This window comes from Danio rerio, chromosome 23 (genome assembly GCF_052040795.2).
Source record: "Danio rerio strain M-AB ecotype USA chromosome 23, GRCz13ab, whole genome shotgun sequence".
In the NCBI taxonomy this organism is placed as follows: Eukaryota; Metazoa; Chordata; class Actinopteri; order Cypriniformes; family Danionidae; genus Danio; species Danio rerio.
The window spans coordinates 25,847,293-25,864,169 of record NC_141043.1 but is presented as its reverse complement, the minus strand read 5'-3'; the positions used below and the strand labels follow the sequence as shown (position 1 = coordinate 25,864,169).

The 16,877-nt window shown below is 37.3% G+C and overlaps 1 protein-coding gene across 13 annotated transcripts in view; it reads right to left on the bottom strand.

Moving 5' to 3' along the window:
* Positions 1-16,877, bottom strand: part of rerea (arginine-glutamic acid dipeptide (RE) repeats a) — a 242,115-nt gene that overhangs the window by 81,017 nt on the left and 144,221 nt on the right. For all 13 annotated transcript variants that reach the window (XR_015523491.1, XM_087307030.1, XM_087307036.1 and 10 more), the window contains one exon: positions 11,113-11,183. Coding sequence is in view for 12 of the 13 variants with exons in the window: in XM_087307030.1 (XP_087163156.1) it covers positions 11,113-11,183 (71 nt within the window). In the remaining variant the exon portion in view is untranslated. The remainder of the gene's footprint in view (positions 1-11,112; positions 11,184-16,877) is intronic.

The following is a 16,877-nucleotide window of genomic DNA, read 5'->3' as shown; positions in this document are numbered from 1 at the left end:
ATATTAAAACAGCATCAGTATGTTTGAATAAAATGCCTGTTTGCAATTTCATGTATTAACGAATTCTATTAAATTTAAATATTTTTTTTCTATACATTTGATCAAATAGATTGTGAAAATGCTGCACTCTGCACACAAACATCAGAAATATACACCTAAATGCCTAAAATGCTTGTTTTTAGTATGGAAAAACTGTTTGTATAGCGTTAGAACACATTCTCATGTAGGCAATACAACAGGAAATAAACCTCACCCAGAGCTTATGTCAATTTATGTTTTATGCATGAGCTCATTTGTATGAAGCGCTTCCATTCAAGGTTTCTCAAAGGAAAATGAAAGCTGTCAATTTACTCATCCTCATGTTATGAAATTCACCTGCGTTACACAAAAGATGTATTTTGATCATAGATTTCAGTTTGACCATACCATGAAAAATGTAAGGTGCGTCCCAAATCACACACTTATACACTATTTTATACCATTTTTTAGTACAAATAGTGAAAGTAGTGTGTTCACACTTAACACTCTTAAAATAATAAGTGCACTTTAAATACCCAGATGACAATCTCATTCAACTGGTAAAAATAAGTGTGGAATGATGGACACTTCACGCACTAAACAGTCGCAGCTTTGCTCATGTACCAGAAGGAGTGGAGCTATCAGGCGCTCATGTTGGATTGTAAAAACCAAAATTCTCCTACAAGAGTGATTATACGCCTCCCGATGATGAATGCGGTTCTACTCATAGCAGGTATCACTTGGTAGTTTGCTCATTTATTTCACTTATTTGTCAACTGCCAAACATCATCGGGGAAAGGGTTTGAATTTCTGCTTAGTAAAAAAAACAGTGTTCCATTTGGGATGACTCTACATACATATACTATGCTGTTGAGAGTGTAAGTGCATAAGCGCATAGTGTATAGTGTACCATTTGGGACGCAGCAATAGACTTACACTTATGTTCCACAGAAAAGCTATAAAGGTTAACGCAATGGTTAGTGAATTGAGGAAAACGATACCAGAAATCAATTAGTATGTTAATCGTTTTATTAAAAAATAAATTAAATACATTTGGAAATGTAAAAATATATATATTTTAAAATGATCACCATTAAATAAATAAATCAAAGAATAAACACCCAATACAATTTAAGAGTGCATTACAAAAATGACTATTGTTGTTAATATTACCATTTTACATTACGGTAAACTCACAAAACTAATTGACACCTTTTGAAAAGCTTCTCTTTTGTTGACAATAGACTTGTAAACTCAATATCTTCACAAGTACATCTGAAGTGTCTGTGCAATACCCAAATGACTTTAACTGAAGTCCATGTGGGAAAAGCTGCTCAAACACTAAAAACAGCCATTGGTGAACTAAATAATAAAAATGCTACTGTCACACTGCAAGCAATGCTGCTTCATTTACACTGACTTTATTCACATTTGAGTCTAAGTGGGTTTTATCTTTGCCCCTAGACATGAGTCAGTAGATAACAATTTTCGCTTTAGACTACAAATTCCACATTTGCATTAAAAACAGTAAGACGGAAGACTAGCAAACACCAATCCTCCTTCACTGCTCCATCCTGCCGCTGTGCTTGGTTGGAAATCATGACTTCTTTTTGATAATTGTATTGTACATCACACCTAATTAAATGTCCATAAGCACCAATACAGCGAGAAGAGCAGGGCATTTCTGCCTGCGGCCGAGCCCCCAGAGGCAAGCAGCAATCACTCCATTAGAGGCAGCGCTGTGCTGCAGCTGAGCTGGCCAATATCAGCAAATTAGTTTAGCCACAGGGATGGGGGAAGGGTGCCACGGCAACACACACCGACAACAACAGTGTCAGTCATCGGGCATATGCAGCCGGCCCAAATTAACAGGAGGAACAAGTGAGGGAGGCAGGCGGAGACAAAGAGGGTAGAGCTAGAGACTGTGATTGACTCCAGGATAAAGGCTTGCGCTGTTTATGATCGATTCGCTGCTGAATTGTCTTTGTGTCTGAACAACCCCAGAGAGATTCTTTTGCTTTCGGTCTCACCTCTTCTTCTCGAAGCCGACAACATCTCAAGGCTCTGTTTCCAGCCAATAGCGTGTCAACAGAACCCGCAGCGTAGCTGCTTTTCCTATTAGCAACAGATACTTAACGGAAAGTGTCACATTAATACAGCGTTCGTCTTAAGCATGGCACTAATGGGCTGAGGCCGTAAAATAAATACACAGAGGCTGTCCGTGTCCTTGAAATCAGTATGCACCGCTGGCTTTTAGACACACAAAATGGTGCTGGGCTAACAGCGGTCCATTATCATACCTGAGCTCAAGTCCTGTATTGTAGGAGATAGCAGTACAGCTCCTCTCTCCTCTCAGGAAAAATACACAAATCTTCAAAATTACTCGTGATTATGTCTGAATAACACATTGTAGAAGAGCAATAAAATATAACTAGAACCTAAAGTTCGTTGACGAACTTTGATGTTGGCTTGAGAAAGCCAACGTGACTGCGCCGGGGACTCAAAGGCAGTTGGCAGGAAGCACAGCGGTTGAGAAGTGGTTGCTAGGCGGTTGCTAAGATGTTGCTAAGGCATTCCTAGGTAGTTGCTAGGGTGTTCTGAGTGGTTTCTAGGCTGTTGCTAGGGTCCACTGGACTGTTAATCGGAAGGCCTCATTTACATTATTGATCAAATCGAGAGAGAGAGAGAGAGAGAGAGAGAGAGAGAGAGAGAGGGGACTGATTTGTTCAGGTTGTTTAATGCAGATCACTATAGTATAGTTAGTATTTATAGTATATATTATAATCTGAACAAAATTACATTATAATAAATATCATATAAAGAAAAATATTAAATTAAAATACTAATGAAACAATAGCACATGCATTTAGTTAATTTGTCTTTTATTTAATCAGTCTTATAATTTTTGCAGTTAATATAGAGTACAGTCAATTTACAGTAATTTGCAGCGTTATATATATAGTTATAGTTATATAGTTATATACAGTTTACAGGAAGAAAATCGCATTAAATACAATATTATAGGACGTCTTCATCACGTGGTTAATTCTGACCAATGACGTTGTTCCACCCCACTGGCCACTAACACAATGTTATAATCGTAATATTTAATTGTCATCACCTGGGTGATTTTATTTATTTTTTTGGTACAGCATAGGCCAAAAGCTTGGCTTTCATTGTCATTATCACAAGTGAGGAGAAGGCTCTTTTGCGGCACAGAATATTGTTTTGAAAGAAATATCTGAAGTAAACTTATGTTTTTGCCAACATAAAAGGGGGATTAAGAAATAATCCTTATAACCTTAACCATAAATGTGTGTATGTGTTATATATGTATATATGTATGTATATATATACATACATATATACAGTTGAAGTCAGAATTATTAACCCCCTTTTGATTTTTTTTCCCTTTTTTAAATATTTCCCAAATTATGTTTAACAGAGCAAGGAAATTTTCACAGTATGTCTGATAATATTTTTTCTTCTTGAGAAAGTCTTATTTGTTTTATTTCGGCTAGAATAAAAGCAGTCATTAATTATTTAAAAACTATTTTTGGGACACAATTATTTGCCCCTTTAAGCTATTTTTTTTTTGATAGTCTACAGAACAAACCATCGTTATACAATAACTTGCCTGATTACCCTAACCTGCCTAGTTCACCTTATTAACCTAGTTAAGGCTTTAAATGTCACTTTAAGCTGTATAGAAGTGTCTTGAAAAATATCAAGTCAAATATTATTTACTGTCATCATGGCAAAGATAAAATAAAGAAGTTATTAGAAATGAGTTATTAAAACTATTATGCTTAGAAATGTGCTGAAACAATCTTCCCTCCATTAAACAGAAATTGGGGAAAAAATAAACAGAGGAGCTAATAATTCTGACTTCAACTGTATGTATATATATGTATACACACACACTTTATTTTCACTGTTTGTAAATAATTGTTCTTAACATTTTTGCTTTAAAACATTATAATACTGTTTGGATTTCCCCCCCATAATAATAAATTGTGAACATTGCAGTGTAAATTGCAATCCAGATGTTACAGAGAGAAATTGATGCAGCAACAGCAGAGCATATTAAGGGGATATAAAAAAATCTTCATACATTGTATATTTGTATATATATATATATTCACTATTTTAAAATACATTTTCTTTGCTGTGTGTTTTTATTGGTTATGATGCTGTTTGGATGTTTTATTTTTGCACAATAAATAAAATGTGATTTAAAAAGTGCAAACATTGTCTTTGTTAGAATTTACACGTGATTACAACGGTATAAAGACGTTCAGGTCCGACCGCACCGAATGGAAAGAAATTGAAGGTTTTGAAGATGGATTATTAGTTTTGTGGCAAGGACATAGCTGTTTTAGAGGGTTAAAATACAGATTAAAAATAAAGTTAGAATGATTTTATATTCAATATGTTTATTGTATAATATACGTGAATGTTCGCATGGCTTTCATTTTCATTATCACAAGTAGAGGAGTCAGCACGGATATCCCCGCCTCTTAAAGGGCCATTACTAAATTACAAAGGGCTCAAAAATAGTCTTCTGGCGCCATCTCGTGGACACTCTGACACGCTTTGAGTCTGAATTTTACAAATTTAATTAAAAAAAAATATTTATAGGAAAACTGTTATTTATAATTACACCAAATAAATATGATAATTATCTGCAATTTAAAACACATCTTTTGGCCAAATTTGAGGATGGTATACTTTTTTATATGCCCCAAATACTCGATACAATTTTTTAATAAAAAAATGTTTAATTCAAAAACTACAAATCTTATCGGCATGAGGACATACAGCAACCATCTCCTGAGCAAAAGACAGCTTTTGACCAAATTTGGGGCTTGTAGCATCTAAGCCCTGGGAGGAGAAGCGATTGCTTTTTTTTGGTCAGAAGCCGGAATAATAATAATAAGAATAAGTTTAAGTAGCATTACAGTATGTTGGCTTTCTCAAGCCAACATAACTATGGCATTAGCCATTTCAGCTTGTAACACACACACACACACACACACACACACACACACACACACAAATGGTTCAGTTATAATAGTGATATTTCCCATTCATTACAGTGCTTCACACAGGTTTGAAATATATTTGCGGTGGTAGCCAGATTGAATGCATGTAATATGTTAACCTCATTAACCTAAAATATACAGAAAATGATAAATAAATAACAGAAAAATGGAATAAAAGTAGACAATATTGCTAAAAATTATAATTAAAATATTATTTAAATGAGGCAAATTAGTTGATTAAACATTTCTATTGGTGTACAATATATTTTGCAGCCAGTATAGAAGTCTTTTTGTTCTCTCTGAGTATATAGTAAAGCTTATCTTGATTATTAAAGTCATTTATTAAATGATAAATCATTTTGTGTGTCTCTTGCGGCTGTGTGCGCGCAGTCAGCTCCGAAAAGGCAATGCAAAAACACATAAGAATAACAGCAACTTTAGAAAGTGAAAGCAAAAGCTAATTCCTGGACATTTTAGGAGATTGACAAATCAGTCGGTCAGACGCATTTTGGCACTAAAGGCGCATCTCTGTGTGTCAACAGAGCATATGATTGTACAAGTGTTGACAGTTCTCACACTCAAAGAGCTAGCAGTAGGAAACGTGCAGAGCAGGAGAAGATTTTTCACTGGTTAACCAATGGCGAATGTTTGGCTTTCTTGGGCGGACACAAATTTCATGAGTCACCACCAAATATACTTGGGCAGCTGTTAATATACCTGAACGGCCCGCGCAAGTAAAGTCTATGTGTGGGAAGCACTGCATTTCCATCTACAAAAAGGGGATTGTAACAATCCACCTATAAAACACAAACCAACCTCAAAAATGTAGACTGTATAATACTCGATTTACAGAACACCCCTATATTAAACCAACAATCTTGCCAGGCAAACTCAGAACAAGAAAAAAATAGATGATTCCTAATAGACATCAGTGCACTTACTTGTGCATAAAAACATTTTGGTAGGTTTAACTTAATTTAGACGTAAAACGGGATGTTTCGTCTGTGACCTATAAATAAACAACTCTTAAAACTTAAAGTCTGATCTTTCATGTCTAATCAGACAAATGTGTGCAGCTTGTGTGAACGTAAAAGATGGCTAGGCAGCCGGAAAGAGACGCACATGGCAGCAACTCTCCATATTCCCAACCTCTTTTACCCCTGTTAATCTCTTTTATTCTGTCTTTACTACTGAAATGTTTACACAAGCTGAGGGAGCTCAGTCTGCTGTGCTTTAATCACAGTGCGTGTGTGTGTGTAGGGGACGACCGTGTGCGCTCACAAACAAGGGTGGAGGCACCTGTCTTTGTACATCTTTGAGCCTGTTTAAGCAGGAGGCTCATTCAGAATATGAATATGATTGAAAGGGGAAAGGAAAAGGTTGAGTGAAAAGCGTGTCAATTAATGGTCTAATTTGGAATGAGTGAAGGGCGGAAAAATTTCTGTGACAGTGTGGAGATCTGTGAGTGTGTGTTGAGATACAATCTAAAAGCACACATACACACACACACACATACGCATCACAATCTCATCGCTCAAAGTGGGTGGAGGGATTGATTGCAGCATGCAGGTTTTCTCTGTGGTGCTAACTGGATTCCCAGGTCATTAGATAAAGTACACGGGGTGACGTTGTTCAACCCTTAAGACTAGAGGAGAACCATATTAATGAGGTTGTTTTGCCAGAAGCGAGGCAATTTCCTCACCTCGCGGCAGAAGAGGGTCGCTGAGAGAGAGGGCTCACGTGACACCGCATGAAACAGAAGCTCTCGAACGCACACCATCAAAAATACAGCTGAAACACAGTGCTGGAAGACCACAGAAAGCCATCCTCCAGAGAGCCATGATCGTTACGCGTGTAATGAATTCACTTTATTATGTAGAACCACTCTGTAAATCTACCAATATTGGAACCTTTCCGATATTCTCATTTACCGTTATGGCTTGCAATCCCGTTTGGCCATGCTCAATGGGAGTGAATGAATCAACCCAGCGTTAAAAGCTAAGAAAGGGAGAGAATGCATGAGAAAGGACATCAATGAGGGGGGTGAGCGGGGTCAGCTCAATTGACCTCAAGGTTTTTCCACAGTTTTAGTGGACAGATGCTCATATCCCAATTAAGAGGAGGGGGTGAAAGCCAGCGTTCAGAGGTGAGCATCTGAGCTGTAGCTGCATGTCCATTGCACTTGCTTCTACTGAACATTGCCACTAGGGCTGCACAATATATATCGTTTCAGCATTGATTTGATATCACAATATGTGTGTCTGCAAAATATGGCAGGATATGCAATGTTGAGTTGGGTTAAAATATTTGAAAATACATGCAACTTGTGAAGTCATTGCAAAGTATAACCATAACTGAGTGAAATTTTATCACTTGCACATGTTATAAAAGCTTTTTAAACGAGTTAAAAGCATTCAGGCATAATAAAGAACAATAATTATAACTTTAATGAAGAATAAAATTACTGAATAATTACTGAAGAATAAAATTACTGAATTATTAATACAATGAAGAATATACAGTGTTATTTTGCACTTCATTATTAAACTTCTGTACCTGAATACTGTTCGACTCTCCGGGAAAATCATAAATCACTAATCTTTTTGCTTTATTGTAATTATTCTTGCTTGCAATTTGTTTATATATATATTATTATATATAAGAGTCATATTTCACATGATAAACTTAAAAATAGTGCAGTAATCATACCCCAAAAAATAGACAGTTTTAAACAAAACCTGAGTAAAGATGGACAAACCCAGGTGTTAAAAACGGAGCACATACAACATTTAATATATATTATATTATTATAAATAGAGCTGGGTGATTAATTGAAATGAAATTGCAAACGTGATTGAGCAAAGCCATTATGGTCACGCACATTTCATCTGGGAAGGACGGTGTGATCTGTAGTAAATCTCCAACGCTTACTGGAACTCCAGATACACATGAAAAAACACAGGAAATCACCAAACCGCTGCTGAATAAACTGAATATTTAACTGCTTACAAAAACATCTCACATACAGCTTCATTTCAAACACTAAAATGATTAAGTTTTAAAGGGATTTTGGAGTAAAACCATGTTATTATATGTAGTAAATTCACATGGAACATTTACAATGCTCTTATTATGACAAAACAATGATCTCGATGTCATAATAATCTGATTAAATACAATTTTTATTTTAAAATAGAGCTTTATGTAACTTGTCAGTGTACTAAATACTGCTCCATCTGAATGCACATGCTGAAGGTTTACTAGAACTGGCATTACTGACAAAATGCGCAAGTCAATTGCTTTCGATTAATGCCTAATTATAATAGATATTGTCCAACTGACTAGTTGTCCACCCATTCCGTGCAATTAAAAGGTCAACCAGCATCCAATCCACTTCACCGCCAACAACTTGGATGAGCACTGACTAATTAGATTGAGGCGGTAAAAGATAGAGATGAGAGCCAGTAAAGCCTTGTCTTCTCCCGTGACATTTACAGCCATCAGACAAAGACCCCAAGATCTGCACTTAATCAAGGTGCAGATAATCACAAAACATACTATATGTTATTCTTGGCAAGAGCAGGATTGTGCTGCCCTCAGCACTCTTCCAAGCAATCCGATTACAGGCTGCTTGAATGCCCGGGCTCTGGCACGCTCTCCCCTGCCTACCCTCCCTTTCCTCTGCACATCCTTCTCACTCATCCAGCCTGCCCTGAACCCCCCCTCGCTTCTCCTGCGGCTGTCATAAGCCAGCCTGCCCAGTGTCCACCCCCTCCCATCAGCACCTTAGCCGTTCAGTACCATTAACAAAGCCTCATGGGTCTTCCTCCACACACTCTCTACAGGGGGGAGGGCAAGCCGAAGGACCTCTCGGCTAATTGTCTCCTGCTGTGGGGAAGTAGCCATCAGAAAAGCCATAATGTGCTTATTTGCTTGTGACATAACGTTATCTCAACACAGAGACAATCAAATGTGGCACCCATGGAAGGAAAAAGCGCAGCTGTCTGTGGTTGCTGGAGGAAATAAATCAGGCAAATATATTGGCCTAATAAAATGGATTGAATCTGAGGTGGTTTTGCTCTCTGATCGACGTGTCCTTTGAAGATTCCAGCTTTTTAAGTAGCTGATTAATAATCTATATAAAAAGCGTCGGGGAAGAGCGGATCAAGTAGCGAAAACTAAAATCCACAACAGGAGTTTCTCTTTTAGTTTCTCTCGCTTTTTTTTTAATTGATCAATTAAAGGCATGTAAAACCAAGCTGGCGCTACAATGTAAACATGTGTGAGCTAGACGAGGCTTTGTAGAGAATATCTGGTGCTCGGCTTCACACAAGCTAATTAAACTTGTAAATCTCAGTGTGTTGCATGCTGATCTTCCTATAGAGTAAAAAGCACAGGCATTAAAACTAAAAAAAAAAAGCCAACTGTCAGCACATTTCATTTACAAAAAACATCCATAAGCCTGGGTAAATGAGTGTACTGGAAAACCTGAAGATATGAATAGCAATTCTCAACACACCTCTTCAAATACAAACGGCCATCTCGATGCAAACGTGTACTGAAATACAGAGATGAGAAGTACACAAGTGCAAATACTTCCTTACTGTACTTTAGTTACAACAAAAGTAACTCATTTATTCATTCATTCATTTTCTTTTCGGCTTGACCCCTTTATTAATCTGGGGTCGCCACTTATCTAGCAGGTTTTTACATAGCGGATGCCCTTCCAGCCGCAACCCATCTCTGGAAAACATCTCATTTACACTCATACTATGGACAATTTAGTCTACCCAATTCACCTGTACCACATGTGTTTGGAGTGTGGGGGAAACCGGAGCACCCGGATGAAACTCACGCAAACGCAGGGAGAACATCCAAACTCCACACAAAAATACCAACTGACCCAGCCGAGGCTAGAACCAGCGACCTTCTTGCTGTGAGGCGACAGCACTACCTACTGCGCCAATGTAAGTAGTAACTACCCTGGTCAATTTATGAAAAAAAATATAATGCAAAAGATCCTGAATTAATCACATTAAAGAAACCTCATGCAGATGTTTTGTAGGTTGTAGTCACAACTGTGTGTTGCTTTTAACATAGAACAAATGTATTAACAGAATTAAGGTTTATCATTAAATAAAATATCCAAATTACCCAAGAAAAAACACCACGGATGCTCTTCCAGCGCAACCCAGTGATGGGAACCACCCATACACTCTCACATTGACACATGCACTTATACACTATGGCCAATGGGCTCTATGCACAGCTACAATTTTAAAGCCAACGATAGGCTTAATGTGACTATTCTCAATTTCACAAGGTTGTTTTTACAGCATCGATGTTGTAATGTAATGAAAATACATTCAGTTCAATAGACTTCAGCATACTGGGGTAAGATAAACTGTCATATTTTAAAGAGATGGCGGGGGAAATTTAATCTAGTGCTTCTTGTCTGATCGGAGATCTACTTCATATCGCTTATCTAACCAGCAGTGAAGATCGCTGATTTTTCAACAAAAAAAAAAATAGATCTTAAACGTGACAATTTTGTAATGGAAAGACAGATCACTTAAAGCCCTTGGGCTGCCTGGCTGAAAATTAAAAGTCTGTGTGCATATAGCCCATTAAGCTTATCTATTCACTCATACTGCAAGTCTTTGGACTGTGGGGAAAACCGAATATTTACCTACCTAGTGAAAATAAAACTTGTAGTAGTAATGGGCACTTTTTACTTAAGTACATTTTTAAGGCCATGCTGCTTGGTGTGCAACGTGTAATCAGTACTTCAACTTTTACCAGTCGTTTTGAAGCATGAGTATCTGTACTTCTACTTGAGTAAAGGATGTGTGTACTTTCGCCATCTCTGCTGAAATGAATCAAGCCAATTACCCTGAGCAGACCCCCACGTTTGATCCTGCTTTTGACGTATAGAAAAAGATGTGAAACAAAAAGCGAAGCACAACGGTAACACTGTTACATAAGAGCCTGGCGGAGAGCGAGCCTTGATCTGGACAGATGAAGGGAAGGATAAAAAGTCTCAACTCACCAGCTTGAAGTCCTGAATGCTACAGATGAAGTAGGGAGTGTTCGGCCGTCGGCTCTCTATGTACACACAATCTGTGAAAAAAGCCAAACAAAAAGTGTTAGACTCATTATGTAGACCGTCACATAAGATGATCTCAATTATCTTAATTTCTCAAACCTGCGCAGAATCGGTTTCTCTTTGTAAAACACAACTGGAATGTGAGTAATAGGATTAAAGGGCTTTTGGACGCAGGACAGTCCGCCCTTTCCAGAACAAACATCAAGGGGAGTCCGAGAAAGAAGGCCGGTATTGTTCCAACACAATTATGTGATGGCAGGGGTTTGTGTAGAGAAGGAAAACACAATGATCGAGACAATGCTGAGCTGATACGATGCAAAACCTATCCTAAATTACGCAAAAATGATGAAACTTTTCCTCCTCTGAACCTGAGAAGAGGGCTTCTGTGTTTAAATCAAATGTGACTGGTGGTATGGCCAGGTCACGACCTTCATCTCCTTAACAAAAACATTCACACAGCACAGCCCCAACAAGAGAAAGCAGCTTTAGCTAAGGAGACACACACATACACGCACACACATACTTCCTTCCTCTGCGGTCAATCTGCCAAACATTTGTAGAGTGCGGGGGATGAAAAGATCACCCTCTTGTTCCACCCGCTTCTCCGCAGAGAGACAATCTGAGGCGCTCTTGAAATGGAAAATACTTCAGTGCCGTGCTGAACAGACATCAAAATTATTGCAAGTTACGTGAGGGGGGGGAAAAAACGATATCTGTTTGAAAGAAAGGGAGTGTTCGGAGCTGTTTGCTAGATAAGAATCTTATTTACACAGAAGAATGAGCCTCCAGTTTGAAGACAAGCATTCTTTGATAGTTCAAATGTGTTGAGAACACAAGGGGGGCTGTGCTCGGCTGCTTGGATCACCCTCCGTCAGACTCTGAGGTGCCAGCCACTGCTCCATTCAACACACTCATTACATTACACTGCCATTTCACACTACAAATCCATTTTACACTGGAATCCAAGCTGGAATTTGTGTTACCTAGACATGTGCGGTTCAGCTTCAGATGAGGTGAAGAGGTCGCTGTGGTTTCACATCAACATGAAATCAAAACGGACTCTATTTGTTTATTTAGACATTTCTAGACATTCTACGATGTTTTATTAAAACAATATAATGCTCCTTGGGTAAAATGATGTTTCCTTCCTGATGACATCAGCTAGGTCATCCGGTCAATTAGATTACGTTAACTTATAGCTAGGCCCACACGGAATCTGCCATTGCAGAAACACGCAGATTTTTATTCCATCATCAAAGTCTTTTTATTTAGTTGTTTGTAAATGTGGCTAAATTTATATTCATTCAGTTTTTTAATTAATTTCAGTAATATTACTAATATGAAAACATTTATATGATTCACTTACTATCAGAGTTTATACACATTTTTATTACTAAAATTTCATGACTTTTCTAAGAATTAAGTACATTTTCATGACCTAATGTTTCATGTAAAGTCTACGTACACTTGGTAAGGAAAACAATGCACATTCAAATGTATTACAGCATATCATAAAACACGCAACAATCTATTTAGTTTAAATAAATGTTTATATCTATGTGAAATTGATTTAGATAATGCTTACACAGCACTAATGATGTGAGAGCATGTTTTTGGCCAAAGACAGAAAAGAAGTAACGATAACTAACCTATATTCAAGTATACAGATATTTGTTCAACTAATTTCCATCACTTTTACAAAACTTTGTGGGTATTTCCGTTTTTCCAAAAAAAAATTCCAGGCCGGGAAAATGCCATTTCAAAATGACCGTATGATCCCTGTACAATACAGTTTTTAAAGTAATAATTTTAATAGATAATTTAGAAGATAGAAAGATCATTTTAGTCTTTTAGTAGATGTACGGTAGATATATTATATGAGAGACTTGCTTTGTTTACCAAATTAATGGATTTAATAGGATTTGCATTGTAAACATAAAATGGTAACACTTTACAATAAGGTTCATTAGTTAATGCATTTACTAACATGAATAAATACAGTAGTAAATGTATTGTTCATTGTTTGTTCATGTTAGTAAATGCATTACTTAACATTAACTAATGAACCTTATTGTAAAGTGTGACCCATTAAATAAAAGTTAAAAAGCTATTATTTTTATTTAACATATTTAGGTTTTTAGTTGCGATACACTCAAAATCATTCAGCATAAATCTGCAGATTTTACACAATATTCTGAGCAAAAACAGCAAAACATGTCCGCAGATTCTGTCTGGCCCTACTTACAACCAGCTAGCTTGCTTTTGTATTAAAATCAGTTACATCTGTGTTAATCCCTCCCACCTTTTAACATCTAATCACCTTACAGATCTCACTTAAAGGGAAAGTTCACCAAAAAATGAACATTGACATGATTTACTGTTTGAGCTGAGTTTGAGTTTCTTTTTTCTGTTAAACGCAATAGATATTTTGAAGAAAGCTAGAAAGTTAGCTTGGCTTTCCTACTATTGGAAGTCGATGAATACAGGTTTACAGCCTCATTCAAAATATCTTTTGTGTTTAACAGGAGAAAGAAACTTTATATCCAGAGTGCAAATTATTCATTGGCGATCAGGGAGATCAACTTATCATTTTATCAGTAATACATGCTTAATACATTTATGAATGTATTTAAATTACATCTCATTTATAAATAAAATTAAAATTGTTTAACATGTTTTGAAGGATATTTAGTGACTATTTTAGAGGTTACTGTCGATCAAACTATACAAATTATGTGTCTAATGTTTTTTTAGGCTACATATTTTACAAGAAACGTCTTTACCTAAAATGTAAATACCTAAGATGTCCATCGGTGCTCTAGAACTGCTAGTTTCAGACCGCTGAATCATATTTGTCCTAGCACTGATTGGCGCGATTATGGATTCACAATGGTATAAACCATTATAGGGGGCTCAAATGTATAATGTATACATGTGTAATCTATATTATACATTTTTAACTATTAATATTTACGATATAAATCACATCACAGAAAGCGATTTCTTACTAATAAAGGGTTGACCCCCCGATACATCTTGTTTTGATGTCCCTCAGGGGGGATAAAGCATTAATTAGGGTGGTCTAATCCTGGTTACCCTGTTTATAACCAGCAAAGGTCTAGTAAGTGAATCTTCATCTTTCGAAAAACCTTTTCCAAATAAGTAAAATCACAAATTCCATTTCATGTTGACTTGAAAGCAATTTACAGTTACAAAAGCAGAGATCAAATATTAACTTTGATGCCATAAACCTAATTTTAAAAAGAAATAAAGATATAACCACATTTAAGGATGGAAAAATGAAGCTTATCAGAAAACTGAATTCAAGATTCATAATAGCATCCTAAAGCCATGATTCATTCACATTTCCTGGCTCATAAACAAAGGCCAAAACGCGTGCTAAAACACAAGTCATGCATTAACAAGCCAGGGCGACTCCACCATCTTGTCTCCAGCTCACTAAATCCATAAGCAACACTCGTGTGTGTTGATGATGGGGTCGAGCCTCACAGTTACCCAGCAGCTATATCTGAACACACAGCTCCTGGAGCGTGGCACAAACACACTCTAGCACTATGGTGAGGACTGCAGTCTGTGTGTGTGTGTGTCATTGCTTTATGCACAGATCTGGAGATGCTAGAAGTCTTTGTGTCTCTGTAGTGCGAAAACTGCATGGAGATAAATGTTTATCTGAACGCTTCAGTATTCCAGGGATGAATTCACATAGCGTGGGCTGAGGAGGCTAAAAGCTACTACTAACAAAAGGAGAGTGATTCTGTTCCAGCCCTCTTAGTGCACATCATCTTTTATTTATTTGTTTTGCCTGGTGCCGTTATTGATCTTGTTGCGTTTATCTGTTCAATGCAGCAGGCGGAATAAAGATATTTAATAGGCTGAGCACATTGTACACCGTTCATTTGGGTGGGTTGAGAGAGGGGGGGGTGATGGTGTTAAGAATGCAAAGGGGGCCATTTTGAGTGGGTTGCATGTGTGACAGTAAAGGCTTGTTATTGGAGCTGGTCTGCACAAGGTCTTCTAAGGCTTTCTTGTGTGTTAGAGGGGTGGGCTGAGTTCTTCCTGTCTGTTTCTACCTGCGCTCATCCTCTCATTTACAAGATAACGTAAGTGAATTTATCCATCAGCGCCATGACTGACCGCCTTCAACGGAGGGGGAGGGGAGGCAGGAGAACAAAAGAGACAAATCTCAATGAAATGAGATGACATGTTTCAGAACGTCCCAGGCGGTGTTGAGAGGGATTTACCTTTGAGAATTGCGGCTTATAGTCTCTTAACCCGGCTGGTAGATTCATTTAGAGGAAATGGATTCCCTACATACTGACAAGGCAATAGATATCTGTGCTGTGAGCCTTAAGAAAAAATACTGGAGCTATAAAGGTCTGCTTTAAAATGCTTCCTGGAGTAAATGAAGCTGTAGATGTGATTTCAGTTTATTTCTTAGCAATAAAACTGAAAGAAAAAAATCTGCACTTTAAGCATTTATGTTTTTACAATTAACACAGATTTAATCACTTTCATTTAATTACATTAACAGTCAATAAGATTAATTGAAATGAAAAAAAATATATAAAATGCTGAATATAATTGGAATCGATTCAAACAAAAAACTGATTAACAGAAAATGAACTCAACCAAGCCCAAAGATATGTACACCAGATATCACATACGGACCTTGAGCATGCATCAATACAGACGCCACATTGGTACAGTGCTCCCAGGACGAAAGTCCTTCAACCGCACTTGTCAAGACTAAAGCCAATCTGAAGATGCTGGTCTTTTGCGCTTGTGTACAGGTGTAGTAACGAGCAAACAAGGAAAGCAAAGCATAAAGGCAGAACATTTCATAGGTGAGATTTAGTTACAAATTGTCACAAATTTGTGCCAAATAATTAATGTTATTCCTGGTAATACAGTGACTTACTGCATTGACCATAAGGCAAAAGAACACCAACTTGCATAAATCCCAGGCTTAGTCTAGTTTTATAAAATAAATGGATATTACATTTCCATGCATACAAACACATGCTCTTTGTCGGCAATGCCTGTGCGATCACTTATCCATCGATATAGAAAAGTGATGTAAAAATATTTGCATACTGACCACCGGGAAAACCCCCGATCGTAATTATATGTCTATATGTCTATAAATCAATGGCTCTTGATTGCCAGTCCTCAACTCCACCTTGGTCCCACATTCATTTCAGCGCTACCCCTGTACTAAAATGGCAGCTCTATTGACACATTCCTTCCAATAGACAACAATAGCATAGGCAACACCTAATGTAAAATCTATGAACCATGCCTACTTCTGAAGGTGCAGTCACATTGTTTAAGTAACATTCAGTAATTAAAACAGGAATAGCGCAAGTGCACATTTTGTATGGAATTTGGATTGGAGTTGGTCAGATTTGGCCAACTGACCAACCAAAGGTACCTCTGTGAGATCCGGGCTTTATGCACTACTGACAATAAATCTCTCTTGTCCATGAGATGTTGCTGCACTTTAACATTCCTTTCTTTGCGACTTAAGATGGCAGCGTTTGTTGTCATGAAATTTAATAAGAAACATACTTGACAGATACAAAAAGCAATTGTGATATGCAGATAGCCTTAAACCTAGCTGCAAAATCCAGCAAAGAAAACAGTTTTTAAAAGCAACCCGAAAGCTTCTTTTCCCACCCGTCTGTGAA